General features: G+C 41.4%; 2 protein-coding genes across 13 annotated transcripts in view; one reads left to right on the top strand and one right to left on the bottom strand.

Annotated features, from left to right (window-relative positions):
* PDE8B (phosphodiesterase 8B) overlaps positions 1-16,736 on the top strand; it is a 239,647-nt gene extending 222,911 nt beyond the window's left edge. For all 10 annotated transcript variants that reach the window (XM_047088244.1, XM_047088253.1, XM_047088302.1 and 7 more), the window contains 8 exons: positions 1,984-2,029; positions 2,449-2,584; positions 3,472-3,670; positions 8,036-8,253; positions 9,826-9,946; positions 13,255-13,422; positions 15,929-16,058; positions 16,627-16,736. In XM_047088244.1, the coding sequence (XP_046944200.1) occupies positions 1,984-2,029; positions 2,449-2,584; positions 3,472-3,670; positions 8,036-8,253; positions 9,826-9,946; positions 13,255-13,422; positions 15,929-16,058; positions 16,627-16,736 (1,128 nt within the window). The remainder of the gene's footprint in view (positions 1-1,983; positions 2,030-2,448; positions 2,585-3,471; positions 3,671-8,035; positions 8,254-9,825; positions 9,947-13,254; positions 13,423-15,928; positions 16,059-16,626) is intronic.
* WDR41 (WD repeat domain 41) overlaps positions 11,086-23,521 on the bottom strand; it is a 57,035-nt gene continuing 44,599 nt past the window's right edge. Inside the window, exons 12-14 of one of the 3 annotated variants that reach the window (XM_047088335.1) lie at positions 23,021-23,154; positions 20,568-20,734; positions 11,086-11,345 (exon numbers count right to left, since the gene is read on the bottom strand). In XM_047088335.1, the coding sequence (XP_046944291.1) occupies positions 20,582-20,734; positions 23,021-23,154 (287 nt within the window). In that variant the 3' untranslated portion in view covers positions 11,086-11,345; positions 20,568-20,581. Of the gene's footprint in view, positions 11,346-14,875; positions 15,044-17,524; positions 18,038-20,567; positions 20,735-23,020; positions 23,155-23,521 lie in introns of those variants that run through there. The other 2 variants (XM_047088334.1, XM_047088331.1) reach the window with 2 other exon arrangements.

A 23,521-nucleotide genomic window follows, 5' to 3' on the forward strand; every position in this document is an offset into this window, starting at 1 on the left:
AAAAAAAAAAATAAATAAACTTGCATATAGTTGCAGAAACATCCGCTGTGGGGGCTAACATCAGTGTAATCAGAAGCATCCGTGTCAAAATTTCTGGATTATATGTGTGGTATAATTCAAATATTTCTTGAATTTACCTTTCCATGAAGCTAACTGATTATAGCAATGGGAGACAGTCCTTCAGAATCCTCATTACAATAAGGAGTAAAGAAGCAGTTGATTGAAGGCTAAATATGCACCACGGGACCCTTTTTTTACCTCTCTCCCTTGACCTGGTGCAGTATTGGATTGAGGGTTATGGGTAGGTTTCCTTGGACTACAGGCTTTTTATGTAATGAAAAGATTTGTACTTAGATTATAGCACTAGTTCCCAAAATCTCAGCTCTAGAATCCTCTCTTTAAATAAAAAGTTATATAGAAGTTCCCTTTATAATCCAATAAAAGCAGAGCAGAGCTGTTCTGGCTCCATAGGGGAGCGAGAAGGAAGCACCCCCTCCCAGCACACCAATACCACCACCATTTGTCACCACCAAGAGTAGCTGATTTCTAAGGACTCGTGTGTTCTAGTGTTTGGCTGTAATCTATTTGGCTGTAATCACCATCTATCAGCAAGTGAAGAAAAAGAAGAAGATTCAAATTACTCATTTGTAGTTCTTATCAGAGGGTGAAGCTCGAAGAATTCTTGGGGTGAAACAGACTCCAGGAGCATCTGAGAGTTTGACTTTGAAGGTTTGTGTCTAGCCCTGTCACCAAATGCTGAGCGTTGACTGGCTTTCTAGTCCATTCTCCCTGTTCTTGCAAAAGGTCTTCGATGAGCCTGTAATTTGAGTGACTTCCTGTTCCTTTCCTTTCCCTGGGCTGGCCTTGGTCATCCCATCCCAGTGCAGCACAGGCTTCAGCTCTGGAGAACGCTGGCAAGGGTCAGTCAGGAGGGCAGCCACAGCACCGCATCAGGAGGACTTCAGTTTCTGGAACCAAGTCATCTGCCTCTTCCCCCTTTGGCCATCTTGCGGTTCCTCTCCGGGTCCTGCTGTGAGGAACTAGTGTAGGATTCCACTTACTTTTATTTAGTTTTAGAGAAGAGGAAAAAGAAAGGCAAAGAAGAAGCAGGGGAGTGCCCTGTGATACCTACCTTAGAGGCAGGATGGTTGTAGCCATTGTCACCTACCTATTTATAGAGTTTTAAAAGTTCAGCTTTTGGCCTAAAGGTCCCAAGGTGTGACTTCAGGGGAGCCCTTCATTAATACTTTAAACCTCAGCACACACTTTCTAGGGAGACAAATAAGCAATTATAAATGATTTTTAAGCCAAGATCTAAATAATTAGGCACTCAAGGGTAGAAAGTGGAGGGAAGGGGAACTGACATGCAAGGACATCACCAGCCTAGTAAATGGCAGATCGTTAGGACTCTTTCCACTCCCTTAAGTTGCCCTTCCAAAGATCTCAAATCCAGAAAGTTTTCTTCTAAAGGCCAACTGCAGTGTTCACGTTGCAAAGCAGAAAATACAGTTGGAAAAATAATTTAGATACTAATCAAAAATTAGCCCAACCTTTTTAAAGCTTTACATTAAATCATCCCCAAAATGTGGCCCATGGCTTTGGGTCCCCAGTATGTAAATCTGAGAACACAAGAATAACATAGTACCTAGAAGGGTAAGTGGGGTCTCTTCAAAATAACCTGCATCCAAAAGCAAGATCCCTTCCGTGAGTTCACTAATGTGGCTTCAGGAAGCCAGAAGACAAGGATGGTGTGAGAAAGGCAACGAAGGCAGCTCAGAGGTCAGGCGTGAAACCTGAATGAAGTCCTATCCATTTTACTCTCAATTCTCCATCTCCTGGGGCTAATAGCTATGGAAGGGGGAGTGTCCTCTGTCTTCTGGATACTGTTCATTTTGAGCCTCATCTTTGGCTAATGGAAGAAATGAGAGAATAATGATAACCGCATGCAAAGTATGCTTCTAATAGTAGCTTTCTTTATTCCAGGATGGCTTGAGAAGGTTGTCAGGAAACGAGTATGTGTTCACTAAGAGTAAGTTGTCATCTGTGCACTTGTTACTGATAACCTGTCTCCAGCCTGTGCCTTCTCCAGTGTTGTGAGTTTTGTTTGGGGAGGGCCTTGGTGTGGCTTGCTGTTGGTCTCATTGGAGTTAACCATCTCTGTAGTCTGCACTTGAAACCAGGTCTCCTAATTAAAATTACTTCTGTGAGCACTGTCAGAATAAGAATTGCAACTCTGTGTACATTCAGACAGACAGCTAAATGGAATTACTTTTTTATTTTTATTTTTTGTTGGGGGAAGTTTCAAGAGAAGAACCCTAAAGTGAAAATCTTAACCCTTGGAAGTTCAAGACTTCTTTCTAGTAGCAACCATGAAGATGCTAACAAATGTTTGGGGGCACTTAAGATTCCACAATTAACCAGCCTCCTCAACCCCGTCTGTTTGCTCAGATGTGCACCAGAGTCACAGTCATCTTGCGATGCCAATAACCATCAACGATGTCCCCCCTTGTATCGCTCAATTACTCGATAATGAGGAAAGTTGGGAGTTCAACATCTTTGAATTGGAAGCTGTTACACATAAAAGGTATGTGGCTTCTCTGGCTGCAGGTGGGGAAAGATTGATGGCCACGCTCAAGACTTTCACATCTGGAAACTTTGAGGGAGACGTGAGTTCTTGCCACAAGAAACTTCACAGGTTCTACTTTTCATGCCTTGCTGGGATGTCGCACAAGCAGAGACTGTGGCCCCTGAGTGAGCTCCTTTATGGAGACAGAGTGGGTAAGATGTGGGATTAGCCTGGTGATGACCCAGGATGAGGACATACTGAGTGTCCTTTTCACATTTATCCAGGTCGTTCCTTTGTGCTAGTGAGCCGAGAGTTCCAAGTACTATTGGCCCTAAACTTGTTGAAGCTAGACCTTACAAAATAAATTTGAAAGCACTACGGACTTGACTTTTGTTCCATCCTGTAGGCAGGGAGAAGACGAAGTAAGTCAGAAAGTCCTCTTCTATAGTAGGAGACAGCTCTTTCTTTCAGGGATGCTGGTCTATAGCATGTGAATGATTCTCACCTGTAAATCTAAGTAATATGATTATAAATGGTAGGACTCTACTGACACCACTGTCCCTAGGCTCAGTAACTTTGTGAGGCGACACAGAGGAAATACAGAGGTTATATGGAAGTAGAGATGGAGAGGGATCTTTTTTGGTTGCTAGAGTCACTGAAGGCCGTCTGAGTTTAAGATAATCGAGAAATCATTTGGATTGACCACCATGAGGCACCTAGTTGTAAAGAAGTGACTGATGAGGAGATGCTCTATGTCCTAATTTGGGGAGGGGATGTTTTTTAAGCTCTTGTTCATGCGGAGTAAACGTCACAAGAAAAATGCCTCTATTCCCCAGTGTCATCAAAGAAAGCAGTTTCTAGACCAGTGAACACAATGAATCAGGGTCTGTTTTCCTGTTTTCCAGGCCATTGGTTTACCTGGGCTTAAAGGTATTTTCCCGGTTTGGAGTCTGTGAATTTTTACACTGTTCTGAAACTACTCTTCGGGCCTGGCTCCAAGTGATTGAGGCCAACTACCACTCTTCCAATGCTTATCATAACTCCACCCATGCCGCCGATGTCCTGCACGCCACTGCCTTCTTCCTTGGAAAGGAAAGAGTAAAGGTAGCATTTCGGTATCATGATCTAGTTACCTGCTTAGATTGGAGGTCCAAGAGCTCAATCCTAATAAACATATAAGGCAAATAACCATTTATGTATATACAAATTGCAACCAATCTGATAGTTCTTTGATTTATCAAATTAACTTGTCATGTTGGTGTTGTAAAGACATGGCCTTTGCTTCCAGCTCTCCCCTCTTGCAAAGGCCTAAAATAATAATTGATGCCACTGTAGACTCCCTTACATGCCTGGCTGATTCATGAACCTATTCTCCAAGTATTCACTGGGAGCCCGTTGTGATACTGAATTAGAGGACAGGACTTAGTTATTGCAGCAAATGGTTACTAGGTCTAGAGGTTACCTTTTAGGATCACAATTTGGCCATTGGTGCATGGTAACCCAGACAGTAAGGAGCCATTCAGCATTCTACTAATATACATACATATATACGTGTGTGTTTTGTGTAGGTGTGAATGTGGATATCCTACATTAATGACTTGCATAATCATTCTGAAGGAGTTCCACGTCCCTTAATCTTACTTAGAAGCACCTGTACTGTCATGAATAGGTGCTGATTTATAGGACAGTCCTACGTACACCCCATGTACAGCTGGCAAGAGATCTCCATCTCTCCTCCTTCCCAACCACCATCACTTGCAGTGAAGCTTGTAATTCCTTTGCTACAGTTAAAACGGAAGCTTAGAATGTAGATGCCCCTGCGAGAAGTACTATATAGACACCGCAATTCCTATCAACCCGCAGCGGCCTGACATTAGATCATTTCCTTAGTCTTGAGACCCTGGCTACTTAGAAGAGTGATAGAAGGACAGGTAGCAGGAGCTAGAAATGGGACCAAAATGGGGAAAGAGGAGGTTTCCTTCTCAATTTTGCCAAAAGCTAATGTTGGTATTCACTTTCATCATCAGCAAAGTAAAGAATGTGGTCCAAGAATGATGCTTTTGAAGACTTTTATTCACCTCCTTTTCAAAAAGGTGACCTCAGGCTTTGTTGGGATAGCACGTTCCTTTGAAGAGCTAAGACACTTTGAGATTCCTACTCCAGGCTCATGTTCCTCCATTTTACGCTGCATGAAACCTTAGACAGCTGAGGCTGTGCACTGCAAAGTTGAGGGCAGGACGTAAAGATGACCCTCACTTACGCAGAACGACTCTATAAAAATACACATTAAATGCTTGATAAATCAGGGAACTCTTGGTCACTTTATCACCTCCCATACTCTCCCTCCCCCAGGAATTTTTCTTTAGATTGTGAGTTCTGCTAGCATATTCAAAATCTGATTGAATTTCTCAAATAGCAATAGAAACAAGGCTAAGACTATAATTACTTCAAATTCAAAAGACATTTTCTGACAGTCTTGCCAGAGAATCAGGAAATTGAGAACTGCCAGGAACCTTGGAGAAGTAGGTGGAGGGGGCTCCTTATCTCAGAGGTTGACTCAGCAGCCCCAGACCACTGGTTAGTCCACCGTGAGGCATTCTGAGCAGGATTTAATCCTGGGGACTCTTGTGCCAGACCTGCTGCCACTGATGCGGAGAGTCAGGGAAATGTGTTTTTACCAAATACCCATCCGTCACTCTCTTTTCTTTATGCTTAGACTAAAAATCTTGATATCACTGTGACATAGCTCCACATCCCCACCCCAGCCAGCTGGATAACATGCCCAGAGCTGACCTTCCCCTTGAATTTGTCACAGATACTCTCTTTCCCCTACTCTTCCCGATTCCCAGGAACCACTGCAACTAGAGCGCTCAGGGTAGCCAGCACTCTGTTGTTATTCTCTGGGTGTAGGTGACCGTCGTAGGGAAGGAACTGTTGGAAAGGCTCATCTGAAATGGGGGCCAGTCTGGCCAATTTGCCTCAGGGTGATCCAAATCTACTCCCATTGGTTAAAGAAGGCAAAAACGCGTCAGGCTCTGTGCTGATGGCTCAGAGCCTGGAGCCTGTTTCCGATTCTGTGTCTCCCTCTCTCTCTACCCCTCCCCCGTTCATGCTCTGTCTCTCTCTGTCCCAAAATAAATAAACGTTGAACAAAAATTTAAAAAAAAAAAAAAAAGAAGGCAAAAACGGTGCGGAACTCTCTGCATCTCCAAAGGTCTGAAATTTCTCCTCTTGTGGGTTTGGTGAGGAAGTTTTCTTCCGCAGACGGTCCCTCCCTCCCACAGGAAGGGCTTGCTTCTTCCATCTGCTGGGGGGGTGGGGAGGTGGGCCCAGCCTTCTTCTCCTGCCTCCCACCACAACTACCCCCAGGTTTAAATCAGTGTAGGCTGGAAGAAAAGACATGTCTCACCTAATGCCACTTGTGTGTCTACTGCAGTTACTTGAGTCTCTTTTATTGAAAAAACTAAAAACAACTTGGCCCCAGGCTCTAGTCAAGGTGGAACATACTCCAGGACCACTAGCTGCAGGCCCAAAGTGTGGGTTCCATGGGTCCTCCCTGCACAGGTAGAGTCAGAGGAGAGCCCCATCAGGGCAGCTTTGGGTCCTGACTGCACCTCCCTGACCAGAGGCAAAATGGGGCCAGCTTTTCTGCTTGCTCTGGGCATTATACAATCATCAGTGTCTGAAAAGAGCTGAAAGGAACAGCATCAGGTGCTGTCCCTGGTCAGGAAAGCTATACGTGTGGACTGGGGCCAAGCCAGGAATTGCCCCCACCCCACCCCCACTCCTGCTCCAGGTGGTCAGGGTTGGAAAGGGAAATGGCTGTCTTCTGGTAGGGACAGCTTTCAAGAAACCTTTCAGGGCTAGCTTCAGACTCATTGCTCCCTTACCCATTAGGGTCTGAGAAGCAGTTGGCATTTTTACCTCCCACAGCCTGGGAGAACAACTCTGTAATGCCAGAAAATTATGCCTGCCCCTCTAGCCTCTTCTCAGGTACCACTTTTCCCCTACTCACTACCCTTCAGCCACACTGATGCTCTTTAAGTTGCCTGAATAAACCACTTCTTTGTTTGACCTCAGGAACACCATGTAGGCTTTCTGCCTGGCATTCTCTCTCTCGTCATTTTTTCCCCGGCTAATTTCTGCTTCTCCTTCAGGCTTTTATGCTGATAAAATGAAAAAATGCAGTTTTCGGTTGCACTGGCCACGTTTCAGGTGTCTGGTAGCTCCGTGTGACCAGGGTTTATATATGGACAGCACAGACATTGCCATCGTCACAGAGAGTTGAGCCAACAGCACTGCCCTAAACCAGATCAGGCCTTGGGGTTACTCTGTCAAAGCATCTGTACTTTCCTTCTTAGCACATTTCACAGTCAGTTACGTGTGTGTGTGTGTGTGTGTGTGTGTGTGTGTGTGTGTGTATGTGTGTGTGATCACTTCTCGGCCTTTTGGCTAAGACCAAGTGTATTTGTGTGTGTGTGTGTGTGTGTGTGTGTGTGTGATCACTTCTCGGCCTTTTGGCTAAGACCAAGTGTATTTGTGTGTGTGTGTGTGTGTGTGTGTGTGTGTGTGTGTATGATTTGTGCCTTCCCCAGGAAATTATCAATTCCATAGCGCAGAGAGCATGCCAGTGTAGTTCATCATTGTAGTGCCAGCATTCTGAGTCACAGCTGGAACCCAGTAAGTGTATCATAAATGATTACTGAATGAATTCCTGAAGTACAGGATCTCTTATATAATAGTAGCCCATTTAATAACTTCTTCCTAAGGCTGTGATCTGAGAAAACATCCGTATGCCCTTCTGCTCTGGTTTGTGTTCTTACATTACATACCAAGAGCTGTAGAAAGAGGGTCTCCCTTTGTGCCTCTGCCACCTGCTCACCTAGAGCTGAATTTTGTTCTTAATTGCAAGAGCCCCTTTAGCCTCAGTTTTCATGGGAAAGTTCTTGTTCTTGTCCTTGATGCTCTTGTACTGCTTGGCTTTACCCCTTTTCACCTTTGTGTGAAGAGTTTGGTTGTATTTGTGCCATTACTGCCACTCTCTCAATCTCTGCGTAAGTAAGCAAACAAAATAAGTAATACTTGTGATCTTAGGCCACTTTCTGCTCTTCACGTGTGGAAAAGAGTCAGCAATAAATACCATAGGGCAAACACTTGAAAAGTCCTGTTTGGCTTCTTCCTGCAAAGGACTTGGAGTGAACAGATCCTGGGAAAAGAATTTCGGTGTCCGTGATAATACATCTGTCACATAACGACAACTCAGATTTGTTTCCTTCCACATAATCCACAGCAACACCAGGTGATGTGATATATCCTAGGCAGCCTCTCAACTTCCAGGAAGTCAGAGAAGGCTCATCAGACTAAGAGAACATTCTGATAATCCCAACTCCCCTGGCCCATCCCCCGAGAGACGTGTAGGATCCTGACATTCAGTGGATAACGTTCAACCTTGCCTCCTCATGACCCCAGGGAAGCCTCGATCAGCTGGATGAGGTGGCAGCACTGATTGCCGCCACAGTCCACGATGTGGATCACCCCGGAAGGACCAACTCGTTCCTGTGCAACGCAGGCAGTGAACTCGCTGTGCTCTATAATGACACCGCTGTCCTGGAGAGTCACCACACCGCCCTGGCCTTCCAGCTCACGGTCAAGGACAGCAAATGCAACATTTTCAAGAACATTGACAGGTTTGTGCTTGGGCTCCTCTGCTCAGGTTTGTGAAACAGTAGCGGGACATTCAGTCTTATGTAACTTCTCCAAGTATTTAGCTTCTCTTAGGGCAGGGAAAGGGGGAAGTAACAATAGTTGGACCATTGTACCAGACGGTATAGTAATCACCTTGCCCTTATAAGCTTACTTGTACTTTCCAGACTGCTTTCATCTTTCTGAATTTCATTTGCTCTTCATTGAGTTCACAAACGTGTTTTACACACTGCGCAAAAACGCTTAAAACCCTGGTTGTCTAATAAGTACAGCAGATATTTTTACCCTCCCAGGGGACATCCTGCCTTTTGTGTAACTCCCAGAAAATGCATCTTTCCTTGGCTTTCCCCAGTTGAGTTTTTGCCACTTAAAATCCTAACTCACGAGGAGATAGCGTTGTTCCACAGGTCCCGGCAGAGTCGTTAGAGCCCAGAGGGTTGGGCAGGTTTCCCCCTGGCTGTTGTACTCCTGTCTGGTGAAAGTTGGCCAGCTGTGAACCGAGAGGAGCACTTCCTCTTGGCTGCCACAGGCCTGCAGTCAGATGATGGCTGTTTGCCACATGGCACCAGCCAGGCTGGAGAGCGGACTTCTGGGACAGGGCAGACTACACAGAGCACAGGGCTCACCTGGGCCTTGGGGAACACTTGTCAACATGGACCTATCACTTTGATTTCCAGACATCTGCGAAAACATGGAGACCAGTTATTCTACCTTCAGCTTAAACTTCATCAGGATCAAGGCTTATTTTTTAAAACTTTGACTGAAAGAATTTTATCCAAGAGCGAATTTTATTCAGCTCCCCGTTCTGGCTCCTGAAAGTTAGAAAAAGATGATAGGAACTGGAGAGTAATGTTTTGGCAGGCTTGTTGCCCCATGCGTTGTCACTTCTATTTTAGAGAATGACTTTTTTTTCAAATTTTATATTTTATTTTTTAAAATTTACCTCCAGATTAGTTATCATATAGTGAAACAGTGATTTCAGGAATAGATTCCTTAATGCCCCTTACCCATGTAGCCCATCCTCCCTCCCACAACCCCTCCAGCAACTCTCAGTTTGTTCTCCATATTTATGAGTTAGTTACTTATTAGTGGGAAAACATTATTCCCCTACCATCATCTAAAGAAGGAATGACAGTTCTCTGTAATTCAAATCACTGTGTCTGTGCCAAATATAACAGGGACAGCTCATCAGGTTGCTGTGTCAGTCTTGTAGGGAAGGAACTTGGCATTTCCTTCTATCTTACTATTGATACGTTTCCAAGGGAAGGTAGAAGGAAACCACTTTGTAAAATAAGTGCCTACTATGTGCCAGTTGCTACACACATACACACCCATACAAGGAAGAGTCAGCTTCACTGGGGAAAATCGAATGGTGTCATCAAGTCCTGGCATAATGGAAAGAGGGGCAGGTAAACTTTTTTATGATCTGCACTCATTTCTTAACTCTGTGCCCCCAGCTGCCTCGTATGGTGTGGGAAGTATGGTGAAATGGTAGCAGAACAGTTCTAATTCTGGACGTGATATGAACAAGGCCCTGTGTCTTCTGGTTATTTTAGGAACCATTATCGAACACTACGCCAGGCTATTATTGACATGGTTTTAGCAACAGAGATGACAAAACACTTTGAACATGTGAACAAATTTGTGAACAGCATCAATAAGCCCCTGGCGGCTGAGGTAAGCATTTCACCTATAATAAGATACATCAGCGTATTATTTCCATTAGAGCCGGCGCTGGCCGCAACGTACTTTCTCTTCATTCTGGACGCAAGATGGTTGTTTGCCTGGAGGTGGTAAAGACGGGCTGAAAATACTGGCCACAGTGTCCACAGTAACTCTGCCTTCCTTAGAAAGAAAGGTCCTGAGATGAAGCCAGTGGTGACGGGAGGAGGAGATAGGCCCAAGAGTAAGATAGACGAGAACTGCAGACAGCAGAGCTTGGATAAATGGTGGTATTTTAGGGCACCCAAAGCCTTTTCGAATTCTGTGACACTGGAGACCTCAAAAGTGGATGTTTTAAAAAAGAGACAAACTAAGAAACAGACTCTTTAACTATAGAGGTCAAACTGGTGGTGACCAGAGGGGAGGTGTGTGGGGGGGGGGGAGGGGGATGGGTGAAATAGGTGATAGGGATAAAAGAGGACACTTATCATCATGAGCACTTGAGCAATGTATACAATTGCTGAATCGCTACATCGTACACCTAAAACTAAACATAACACTGTATGTTAGCTCTACTGGAATTAGAAAACTTAATAAAAACAAAAGTAAAAACAGAAGCTGAAATTCAGTATTAGAAGAAAACACGGATGTTTTAAAGAACTGTATTCCTGATGATGTGCATTAAAACCACATCAGTACTTAAAGTTTATATACAGTCAAACTGTGAGTGCTAGTTGATAACAAAAGCAGAAGTCATTTTTCCTTTTTAAAATTTACGGACGTACCTTAGTCCTGCCTTAAGGCCCCTATAAACTGGAGTGGTTTTTTTTTTTGTTTGTTTGTTTGTTTGTTTGTTTGTTTGTTTTAATTTTTTTAATGTTTATTTTTGAGACAGAGAGAGACAGAGCATGAACGGGGGAGGGTCAGAGAGAGGGAGACACAGAATCTGAAACAGGCTCCAGGCTCTGGGCTGTCAGCACAGAACCTGACGCGGGGCTCGAACTCACGGACTGTGAGATCGTGACCTGAGCCGAAATCGGCCACTTAACCGACTGAGCCACCCAGGCGCCCCTAAACTGGAGTTTTAGAAACACACACAGAGGGTTCACATCCCAGTTGTTTAAAATGAAATCAACTGAACTCTGAGACCATGAAGCTGCTCATAGCCCTGTAAAGTTAGAAAAGCTTTTGCTCATTCTGTTGAGAAGAGGTTGCATATGTTGACGGGTGATGAATGGTTGTCTTAAAAGTAACCTGATGATCAGTATGGAGACTCTCTGTGTAGAACCCATCACCTGACCGGGCCAGATGCACGAACAGTGTCCACCCCATCTGTTCTACTTCATCCTCCAGGGATCCCACAGCATCATGTCAGGGCCTTCTCTTTCCACAGAGGACTTATGGGGGTAAGGATCTAGGGATTCAGGAGGGAAAAATTATACAGAACCACAGAATTTATAGTTGAGGAAAGTCACCCATCAAATAAACCTCAAGCTCTGTGTTGAGGTTTATTATTTATCACATTGCCTAGGGTAAGCAGTAACTTCCCAGTAATAGGTAATCAAAACAACTACCTTCAGAAGCCCATTGATGGTTTAATAAATAGGTCTGATCTTGAAACAGAACAAAAAACTCTTAAATGTTATGCTTTCACTTTGGCAGAGGTCTGCAGATCTAATTAATTTTTCACACAATGTGATGATGTCTTTGAAAGAAGAGAATAGCAATCTTCCAGGTTTTGTATAATTGGCCTATTACTGCATTTATGTAAACCTACTGCTAGACCTGGCCACTTGGTTCAGGACCCCTGACCTGACATCCATCACTCAGTACACACTACTATACAACCAGTCTTTTTTTTTTTTCCAAATTTTTATTTAAATTCTAGTTAGTTAAGAGTGAAATATTGGTTTCAGGAGAATTCAGTGGTTCATCACTTAGATACAACACCCAGTGCTCATCATAACAAGTGTTCTCCTAGATGGGTGTCATCACCCATCTAGCTCATCTCCCACCCTGCCGCCCTCCATCAACCCTGTTTCATGTTCATCTGCTTTGTTTCCTAAATTCCACATGAGTGAAATATGGTGTTTATCTTTTTCTGACTGATTTCGCTTAGCATCATACTCTAGCTCCACCCATGTCATTGCAAATGGCAAGATTTCATTCTTTTTGATGGCTGAGTAATATTCCATTTGTGTGTGTGTGGTGTGTGTGTGTGTGTTCTTCATCCATCAGTCAGTGGACACGTGAGTTCTGTCCATAGTTTGGCTATTGGTAGCACTGCTGTAAACATCGGGGTGTATGTGCCCCTTCGAATCTGTATTTTTGTATCCTTGTGGGAAATACCTAATAGTGCAGTTGGTGAATCAAAGGGTAGTTCTCTTTTGTAATTTCGGAGGAACTGCCATACTGTTTTCCTGAGTGACTGCACCAGTTTGCATTCCCACCAACCGTGCAAGAGGGTTCCCTTTTCTCTGCATCTTAGCAACACTTGTTTCTTGTATTGTTAATTTTAACCATTCTGACAGGTATGAGGTGGTACCTTATTGTGGTTTTGATTTGCAGTTCCCTGATGATGAGTGATGTGGAGCATCTTTTCATGTATGCCCAGTCTTTTTAAACATGACTGAACACACAGAGTCCCGCCCTGGTCCACTTGCTTCTCTTCATACCCCCACCCCCCAAAATGTACATGGCTCATGACTCCCTACCACTCAGAATAGCAGCCAGGAAAACATGAGCGGACAGATGCCTTAAGAGAAAGAAACAAAGTGGGTAGGGGTGGGACAGAAGGAGCTGGCAGGCATAAGAAATAGAAGTAAATGAAGAAATAATTGAAAGGTCACAGGTATGTGTTATTTCCCATCTTTAACATATTTTTTAAATCTGAAGTTGCTTTTACACATATCCTGATAAAATTGGGAGAGAAGCTCACCTTTAAGACTACATACTAAACTACTAAATATGGCACAAAACCCTGTTTGTAGCAGTTACCTTTGGGGAAGAGGATGGAAGCAAGGGAGTGGATGAGTGGTGATAGGGTAAACTGGTTTTTGGGGGGTCCTCTCCTCTCCCCTCCCCTCCCTCTCATAAACATAAAAAAATAGTAAACTCTGGTTTTGTATTGACTGAGGTTATTTTTGTATGAGAATAGATCAGTGTATGGAATATGGAATTAAGGAATTAATACAATTGGAATTAAGGATGGGAAAATTTGAGTCCCATTCCTGTCCAAAAGTACCTGGGTGATAACTCTCTAGTAGTCTGGTCATTGTGGTCGCATCATTATTTTAACCATGATCTAACCATCTGTTCTCCAGATTGAGGGCAGTGACTGTGAATGCAACCCTACGGGGAAGAACTTTCCTGAAAACCAAATTCTGATCAAGCGGATGATGATCAAGTGTGCTGATGTCGCTAACCCATGCCGCCCCCTGGACCTGTGCATTGAATGGGCTGGGAGGATCTCTGAGGAGTATTTTGCACAGGTATACTGCCTCTCTAGGGAAGCTCCACTTCTCTTCTAGAAATGGCTTCTGGTTCCCTCAGGAGTGATTAATGTGGCTGGTCAGTAACCAAAGTTACTCTAGGGGAAAAGGGTAAACTGAGCCTTTGGAAGTACCTTGTCATCATCAAACTGTTAGATCCTGAACTCCCTCCAAATCTGAGCTATTGTCCATTCGCTCACTAGGTTATTCTCACCATGGAGCATGTGAGGACACAGATAGGAAGAAGACACACTCCTGCACGGGTGCAGCTCAGAATATAGTAGGGGAGCTGTGTAGACAGATAGGTCCACACATTGCTATAAAAAAGGAAATAGCTCAAAAGGAGGTATGTTAAGGGCTATCAGAGTTAAGAAAGCTTGTTTCCTAGATTAAAAAAAAAAAAGTCCTGGGGAAATGGTAATAGAGTTGTGTTTTTGTTTTTCTTTTGAAAGATAATTATGGAAATAGGAAAGGACTTTCTGGGAGAGAAAAAATGTACGAAATTATGAAGAAAAATAGAATTTTTATTTAACAAGAGCAGCAATATGTAGTTCACTTAGCCAGTGTGAAAAGGAGTTAAAGGGAAAAAATCGAGAAATTAGTAGACCACAAGATGCCATTCTAAATACAAGCCTACTTCCAGAGAAAAGGCTCTAAGAATTGAGGTGTGTATGTGTCACAGAAACAAACAGCTACAAGTAATGTATTTTGGGGGGACCTATATGGCTAGGCTCTACCACTAAGGCAGGATAAAGAATAGCTGAAAATGTCTAGAAGGACTGCCAGAGGGAATGACTAGCCAAGTACCAGTAAGTTAACTGCAGCTTTCAAGGCTGGGAAGAGCCCCTGAATTGAAGAAAAGTAGGACAGGCAGTTCGGCTCGCCAGAACCAAGGGGTTAAAAATCCCAAATTACTCCTTAAGCAACAGTGGATATTTTAAGGATACCTCATCAATTCATCTGAAATGAGCAAGCTGAGCCCAAAGCTGGCAGGAGGCCATTAATGGGCTTCCCAGGATCCAGAGAAGACTTGAAATCCTACTCCTAATACTCTCATAAGTATGTGATTAGGGAATGGGAAAGAAGCACTTTTTTTTTTTTATATGAAGTTTATTGACAAATTGGTTTCCATACAACACCCAGTGCTCATCCCAAAAGGTGCCCTCCTCAATACCCATCACCCACCCGCCCCTCCCTCCCACCCCCCATCAACCCTCAGTTTGTTCTCAGTTTTTAACAGTCTCTTATGCTTTGGCTCTCTCCCACTCTAACGTCCTTTTTTTTTTTTTTTTCCTTCCCCTCCCCCATGGGTTCCTGTTAAGTTTCTCAGGATCCACATAAGAGTGAAACCATATGGTATCTGTCTTTCTCTGTATGGCTTATTTCACTTAGCATCACACTCTCCAGTTCCATCCACGTTGCTACAAAAGGCCATATTTCATTTTTTCTCATTGCCACGTAGTATTCCATTGTGTATATAAACCACAATTTCTTTATCCATTCATCAGTTGATGGACATTTAGGCTCGGGAAAGAAGCACTTTTAAGTTCTTTAATTTAAGGGTCCGTTTAAGGGTCCTTTTCCCAAAAAGGAATGTACTGACGTTCACAAGCATTGTGACCTAAAAATCAGAAGTTACAAACGAGGGCCTCTGATCATGTGGCCTCTGGTTCAACACACCATCAGGAAATGTGGATGTTAATATTCAGCTTAGTATATAATGGCCTTCACACACACACACATTACACACTCTAATGTGCAAATTATTCAGATTTACATACTTCCTGAGAGAGCTGCATGACCAATACCCAAATCTGAACAATCATAGTTTGTCATCCTTTCAAGTGAAAATTGTATTCCATGAAAGAAAAAAAAAAAAGGCTAGGTCACCTCAATAAATGCGTTTCCTCAAGACAACCATTATACTTTGGTATGCAGTAAAAGGACTTTATGTGAACTTTCCATTTTGTCAAAACATAGAATTTTCAAAGGATACATACTCAAAGGTTAAACTTTAATAAGATTAGTAATTCTTACTGCTTCAGTGAGGATATTCCTAAGTAAAATTGGGGTTTTAAACCTCAGGCATGTAGCAGTGAATAATAAAATGATTATTGGTACAGTTTAGTGACAGTTGCCGGATTCATGCCAAGGCACAAGAAGTTTTACCCACTGCACTCTCACTGTAAATGTCAGGATTATTAGTATTAATACTACTGGTACTACTTTGGAAATCGATCTCAGGAAAGGAGTTAAGAACTCGGAGATTGATGCGTCAGGAGGGGCTGTGGTATGGTATAAGAGACTTCGGACTCACAAGACCTGAATTCGGTCACCACAGTTCATCGGGTGGTTGATTTCTATAGGCCTCAGGAGCTTGCTGAGCCTCCTTCTTCATAGATACAATTGGATGATGACCCCTTTCCAGAGTTGTTCTGAGAAACTAAATGCTACCGTGACAGCTCCTCATGTGCCTCAGCCCTGTCTGTGTTCTTATGTCTTGCAGACTGATGAAGAGAAGAGACAGGGGCTCCCTGTGGTGATGCCAGTGTTTGACCGGAATACATGTAGCATCCCCAAATCCCAAATCTCTTTCATTGACTACTTCATAACAGACATGTTTGATGCTTGGGATGGTAAGAGAGTTGGTGTTTTGTCACCTCAACAGAATATCTTGTTCTGCTTTATGATGATAACCCCTAAGGACATAGGCTGGGCATACAGGTGTATGTGAAATGTTGTTTGTTTTTTTTAAGTTAGCTATGGTGGCTTGCATGTCCACTTTCTGCATTGCCAGCACCTTGCAGAGAACCTCTGAGTACAGAAGACTCCATGGACGTTTGATAACTGGATCTACAAGTCTTCACTTCTTCAAAGCATAGGGTTCCAAAGCTTATAGCAGTTTTTCCTATCATTGGAGGAAACTCTAGAAAGAATACCCAAAGAATCTGATTCAGAGTAGACTTAATACATTTTGTAATGTTGCTGATAAATGGCTCTTCCACTTTTAACTAAGAGGACGTGTTTGTATTTCAGAAACTAGTGTTTAACGATCTACCTTTCTCATGCTTGTATGTTCATGTGTAGCATAAGGCCTGACCTAGGGTACCTCTCTTCCTATATTGAGCCTCCATATGTCTCACAGAGCACCGGCCTTCTAAATGTTGCTGGCATCTAACCTGTGATTCTTTGATGTCCTTGCAGCCTTTGCCCATCTGCCAGCCCTGATGCAACATTTGGCTGATAACTACAAACACTGGAAGACATTAGATGACCTAAAGTGCAAAAGTCTGAGGCTTCCATCTGACAGCTAAACCCGAGAGAGAAGGGGACCTCTTGATCTGCAACGGGCACTGTGAATCACAGTAGTGTAAATAAGAGGCTTTCCTTTATACTGAAAAGACAGGTGTAGGTTAAGGGGTTAGTGTTTAATTTTTGACTTTGAATCACTCAAGTCCCAAATTGCATTTTTAGAAAGTTATGTTCCATTAAGAAAAATATTTTTTCTTTTGAACACTTGGTGATAGTGTCCTCATCAAACTATGGAGCTCATTTACTCTAGCAGGATACAAGCAGCAAAAACTTGGTGCCTGTGAGCCCATCTCTGTGGATGACACAGCTTAGCTAGTGTTCAGCTCATCTCTTACCATAAAAGTCAACATTGCTGTTTAGCTTGACTATTTTCCTCAAGAGCACCAGTCTGAAAGATTCATAAAAACACCTAAGGAAAAAAACTATTTATAAAATGAGCAAAACAACTAGGACCAAATTATTGATAAACTAGTTTCACAGCCTCTGTGGCTAAGCAGTTCTTTTGATCAAGGGGGTGACACCCTAGGTAGACCACAGCCTGGGCCTGGTGAGTGCCTTCTGAAGACTGGTAGAAGCAGCCTGTGTAGCCTTCTTTCCTATAAAAGCAATTCACCTTAACAGTGAGCCATTCACGGTAGGGAAGGGACTGACACCTTGTTTGGGGGGACTCCACGCACTTCCCTTGTTTCTGGTTTACAGAGGCAGTCACAAGGCCGTATAGTGAGTATTATATAAAAGCCATTAAACCTGAATGCCCTTGGATAAGATTTTTTAAAAAAGAAAATTTATATACATTCACAGTTTAAAATTTTTATTAAAGCAATCTGAATTTCCTGGGTACAAGTCCATGGAGTATGTTACGCAGTGTACCATCTATACATAATGTATTTGGGGAGGGATGGGGAAGTTTCAGGGTTCAGATGTTTTTAATCTATATTTGAGACCTTGCCATTTTGCTTTAATGATGTAAAACAGAAAAGACTGCAAGGTGTGTAAATATATCAGAAAACAGACGTAAGGGGAAGCAGTAAATACTATTTTAAGCTATTAATTGTATGCTAAAAGCTTCTAAAGCACAAGTGCATATTTTTATACAGCTCTTTTGAAAACTTTCTGTGATCTCCATAAAGTCAGACTTGAGATTTTCCTTTCTCTTTTACCGGCCACCTGTTCTCTATGTATTGTAAATATTAGAAACTCCGTAAACAAAATAGCTTCATTTTCTTTTCAAATCCTCTGTACTCCATGCTGCATTTTTCAGAGGTATAAAGAGAGACTGAATTGGAATGCAGAACACTGGAAACTAGGAAATGGGAAGAAAAAAAATGACATCACTACATAATGTGCCAATGTTTTTTTCTATGTTTTGTACCAAAAAAATGAAAACCTATATGATAATTCCATGCACAGAAATGTATCTAAATTATTTTTGTTAGATAAGCGAATGTGCTTGGTCAGGACAGCAGCCTGCTTTGTGTTGTGATGCTGCATTATGTAAATGTGATGAAAATGTTTTTGTGAAGTACTTGTAACTAAATTCCTACAGCCATTTTTCATTCCCAACAGCTGTTTTTATTTCATCTCTTTGGCCTAAACTTTTCATTATTTCAAAATTTCGCTTTAGTGTCCTTTATTTCATGAATCACAAACTTTATTTTCAGACACATTAAGTTTAGGATGTCAAAATCCCACTGTAATTTGCCGAGGTTTCAGAAGCTTGCTTGAGGCAAGGACAATATTTTCCTCACCATGTTGCTTTCACTTCCATTTGGTAAGTAACATTTATCAGATGTCTGACATGTTCTATATGAATGTTACAGCTTACTCCTTATAATGTTAAATTAATTTCATAAGAACTCAAATGTTAAATCCTCGAAGACTGCCAGGTACTAAAGCTTTAACACAGCTATGTCCTTTATCAGTGTCCTCTATTGTGGAGTAATCTTCTGAATTGCTAACTCAATATTGCATTCCTCCATACAGTCAATTTATTAGAAATATAGTCTTTCAGAAGATATACTTTATACTTAGTTGTTTACCAAAACATTCTGCGTTAAGGGGAGCCATATTAATTTAGAAAAATTCTAATCTAATACAGGTAGAAGACCCTTAGTACCATGAAGGTCATTCTTTATTTCCAATTTTACTTTATAAAATTGGCTTGCTGTCTAAGCAACTCAGGGCTGGTTCGTCTTGGGGGCAAAGAACCAGCCTCAAGCTGAGAAAGGAATAATACAGTGCTTCAGAAATCTAAGCTCTTGATTGTGTTATGTGAACACAGCCAGAAGGGCTTGCAAGTTCAACTTTTTAGCAGCAGTCCAGTCTGGGCTTTTACTACAATCTACTATCTTTCTGAGTTGGAGCTTTCACCTATGGTTTCCATTACTCCATAGGAATAGATTACTACCTGAAAATGCTACCCCAAAACATATTAGGAAATAAAGCAGTTAAAAATCTATGAATTCCTTGTATAATTCATTGAAGAGGTGTTACACAACTCAAGACCTCATGTAGAATTTCCAAAGAAAAAGCTAGCTAGTAATGGAAGAAAGTCCATCTATAGAGGAAAATTTAAAAGCCAGAAAATGACTTGGAGACACTTAACTAAAGTGATAAACAATATGATGCACTAAGACTAGAATGCATGTCTGCCTGGTTTAGGGATACTACTCATGCTCTAACTTTAGGATGAAAACTTAGAAAGCTGGCAGAGAGATTTTAATATATTTCTCCATAAAGCTATTTTCATTGTGAATTAAAAATAATAGTATCGCTTGCCTTTACTCATTCCTAATATTAGGGCACTGGTGTGGCACAGATGACTTTAGGTCTTTTCATCTGTCGATGGTTGGGGAAACAACAGTTTATAAAGATTCCATTTAGGCTGTATGGGCTGAACACATGAGTCAACAGAAAGGGGAAGGGTCACCCACTTTTCTTTTTAAATTTTTATTCTTTAGTACCCAAAGGGAGGAAAGTATTCTGTTTTAAGGTTGCTGGGGTGAGGAAGATGATTAAATCTGAGTGGTCACTGCAAGTAACTACACAAATGAAGTCATTCTCAAGTATTTCCTATCTGAAGCAATGGTAAGACAAATCAAGCACTTTGGGCTCACCGTCTCTGACCTGCGACAGAAGTCTTTAGTGACCTAGCTGTCATCCCTGGCCTATATGAGGGGCAGGTGCTGGTCTAGTACCAATCTAGCTAACAGTTATTTGGCTGGGGGCAGGGGGGGAATATACCCTCATAAGATTCCTATTGATCTGAGTTTAGAGGAATTGTAGTAAACTAAAACAAAAAATGATTGATTTGGCACCACCAACAAAAAAAGTACATGTACCTTTTAAAAAAATTAATTTTTGGTGGTAATGTAGAGGCAACAAAGTATGCTAAATAAAGGGAGTGAGAGGTCTGAGCACTTTTCTTTGTTAAACATAAGCTCATACAATTTCTGGTATAGAATTTTCTTTAAGCCTAATTAAAAAATTTTCTATACAGATGCCATGTATAATTTAGTTCTGTATCAACCAATATTTGTGCTCTGATCTGAGTACTTTTGAAAATTCACTGCTAAAATTAGACCCATTTCTTAAGTTAGACAAATACCTGAGAAGCAAGTTGCTGCTGGTTTGCAGGCCCACCAAAAAAAAAAAAAAAAAATTCAACCAGAATTTTATGGAGTAACAAGAAAAAGTAATACATTACAAGGGGCACTTGGCTGGCTTAGTCATTACAGCATATGACTCTTGACCCCAGGGTTTTGAGTTCAAGCCCCACACTGGGTGTGGAGATTACTAAAAAATAAATAATACAATACAAATTTGAGTATTACCCTATATTTGATGTTCAAGGTTCATGCACAAGTATTCCATTCTCTTCCAGTTTTTGAAATAATTTTAAACTGCGCAATCCAGATTCTCTTTCTCCATTTTTCCACAAAATAATGAGATGATCAGCAGAACAAGTCACTAGTCCATGATCTTCAAAGTACAGAAACATCTGTAAAGACATTTAAAGCTACTGATTATAGGAAATTTAAAGAGAAGAGGCAAGGCTAATTATACACTAACATGGCTTGTAAAATATGTACCTTGGAGACTTCTTTGGTTTTGAATATAAAACTCCTTATCATTTTTCATGAGAAATTAATGGTCTATTTATGTGACTAATATCCTGTATTTTAATAATCAGAACTGTAACAGCTATTTTTTTTTGTGAAATACATGAATTCCCATTGAATCTTCTCAATTTTACCATAATCTAATTCTTTAAGTATTGGTTTTATATTAGAAGTCCTGCCAGAATTGCTTCATCATTTACTGTACGCACTAATAGCTACCAGTAAAATGTCTGAATTCCAAATTCTGTACGATAAACACTGGCTTCAGCTCTCTAATCAGTCAGTAAGCATTTACTTAGGGAACCCAGCATAATAGATGGCACTACCATGAAAAAGGTGCTAGTTCAGTTGTTAAAACAAAGACTATATAATCAGGTCCTAAAAAATGTAGTTCACACTATGATTTGCCACAGAAAAAGGGAACATAGATCAGTAACCACCGAAAATGTCAACGGTTCAAAAACAAAATTTCCCAAATAAAGGGAAGGTCATGCATAGTGAAAGGCTGGGAGCTAAGAAGAAAAAATACGGAGTGTTGGTGAGAAGGCAGCATGAACACCGATGAAGAACAGAGCTCCTCAAAGGCAAGACTGAAATAAAGGATAGAAATACAACATTAAAGAACAAGAGGATGAGAGTTCTCTCTGAAATAACACACAGTTTTGAAGATAGCACGATAAGGCCTCAGCTGATGGGATATAAGAGGGGCAATTATGGAAGCAAATACTACAGGAGATGGAAGAGAAAGAGAGTAAGGATAAAAATATAAAAGGAGTGAGGAAATTGAGGTAACACTTAAAAGAGGAAATTTCATAGACACTTAAAAAAAAATACTTTAGGGTCAACACTTTACGGCAAATATGCCACTTTGAATGTTTCCCCCACCATTTAAAAACCTTTAATGGGTACCTATTTTAAAAATTAAGTCCAAATTCTTCAGCCTTACATACAAGGACATTCATAATCTGACCCAAAACTACTTTCTCAAGCTTGATCTCCTACTGGCGTCTATTCACGGGAAACCACTGCTCCAGCCTAGCCAGTCTGCTCTTTGCCAGCAAGGAGATCCTATCTTTGCACTTCTGTGCACATCCTTACTCCCCAACTACACTATAACCACCTAAGCAAAGTTAAAAAGCAGGACAAAATGAAAACAATTGGGCTACCTGTTAGAGGAAAGCAAAGATAAGCAAGACAGGATACCCAACATCAGGAAACTTACCGTCATGAGGCTATCTATGTTAACCCTCCCTAACCTTCAAGGTACAGGTCAAGTCCATTTTCTATCTTCCATTAACCATCTTCTCCTAATTCCTGAGTACTTACTGGGTACAATCATCTGGGTCTATCCTAAACAGCTTAGGTTAACAGCTTACTAGATCTATAGCCTTCCTGTCTACTCAAGTATGAGTCCCAAGAGGGTAAGGATTATGTTTTAGGTTTCTTTGTAAACTCCAGTGTCTAGTACACTGCCCTAAAATAGAAGAAATGAATGCTAGGCATAAATGCACTTCCACATGGAAAGTAATTCGTTCCTCCCTGGCAATGAGACAGGGAAAAACAATTCAAGAAATTCAATCCTTAAGGCTCTGCTTATACTGTTATCAGTTCCAATCATCTATCTCAATTGATCTTATTCCTTTCATTATAGGCAATAGTGTATATAGTAAAATACTAATGTATTTGGATTGCCCCAAGTTTGAACTGTATACATATTTCTCAACTAATATTTTCATATATGCACAACGCTAACCAAGCCCTGTGTTTTATGAAGCTAACAATATATCCTTCAAAAGGAGGTAAAAACAGGGCTCTGTTCTTGAATTTGATTAAGACCCCCTGAATTCAATTCTGGAAGACTTTAACTCTACATATAACCCCAACTGTCCACGCACCCTCTACTACTGTTAAACATATCCACATTATTCACCTTGTCCCATTGTTGGCTCTCTCCATCTCACAAATAATGGTGATTAAGCCCATATTTAGAAGTAAAACATTCCTTGCTTACTCACATGGTATCTCTGTAAAGGGAGATCTTAATTGCATGTACTATAACCTATCCATGTTTAGATTCAGAAAAAAACGATACCACCTGAATGAAGAGCAGCGAGATGCAAAAGTGGGAATTCCCTAAACCTTTAAATGCCTATTAAAAATAATACCTCCACAGATGAGGAGTGTCCAATCAAATCTCCAATAAGCTCCAATGAACACGGAGTGGCATTTTCCTGTTGCTTTTTAACAGGTTGGCTGGCTTGTTTGTTTACTCTTCCAAATCCCCACATGTTAAAAAAACCTAGAAAAGTAATCATTTCAGTCATTCCCAAAATTGCTATGCTCTCTACTCAGAATAAAAGATCAGAAAAACAGAAAATTTAAATGTAAATATGTTACTTCCTTTCATCTTAACTACAACGTTTGTTGCTCATCTCTTTTATTGCCCCTCCTCACCCACTGGTGAAGGTGCATTCACATGACAAAATGCACTGGGAATAATAGAGACCAGCAAAAGGCCTGAATGCCAGTGTCAAAAAAAACAAAACAAAACAAAAACCACACAACTCAGATCAACAAAGTGTAGATGAAAAGCAACATACATGTCCAAATACAATACCCTATGATTTCAGATGACCAGAAGAAACTCCAGAGGTACTAGCATCGGA

This window comes from Lynx rufus, unplaced genomic scaffold (genome assembly GCF_022079265.1).
Source record: "Lynx rufus isolate CCGP_SWC_20201006 ecotype Redwood Valley unplaced genomic scaffold, mLynRuf1.p SCAF_1, whole genome shotgun sequence".
In the NCBI taxonomy this organism is placed as follows: Eukaryota; Metazoa; Chordata; class Mammalia; order Carnivora; family Felidae; genus Lynx; species Lynx rufus.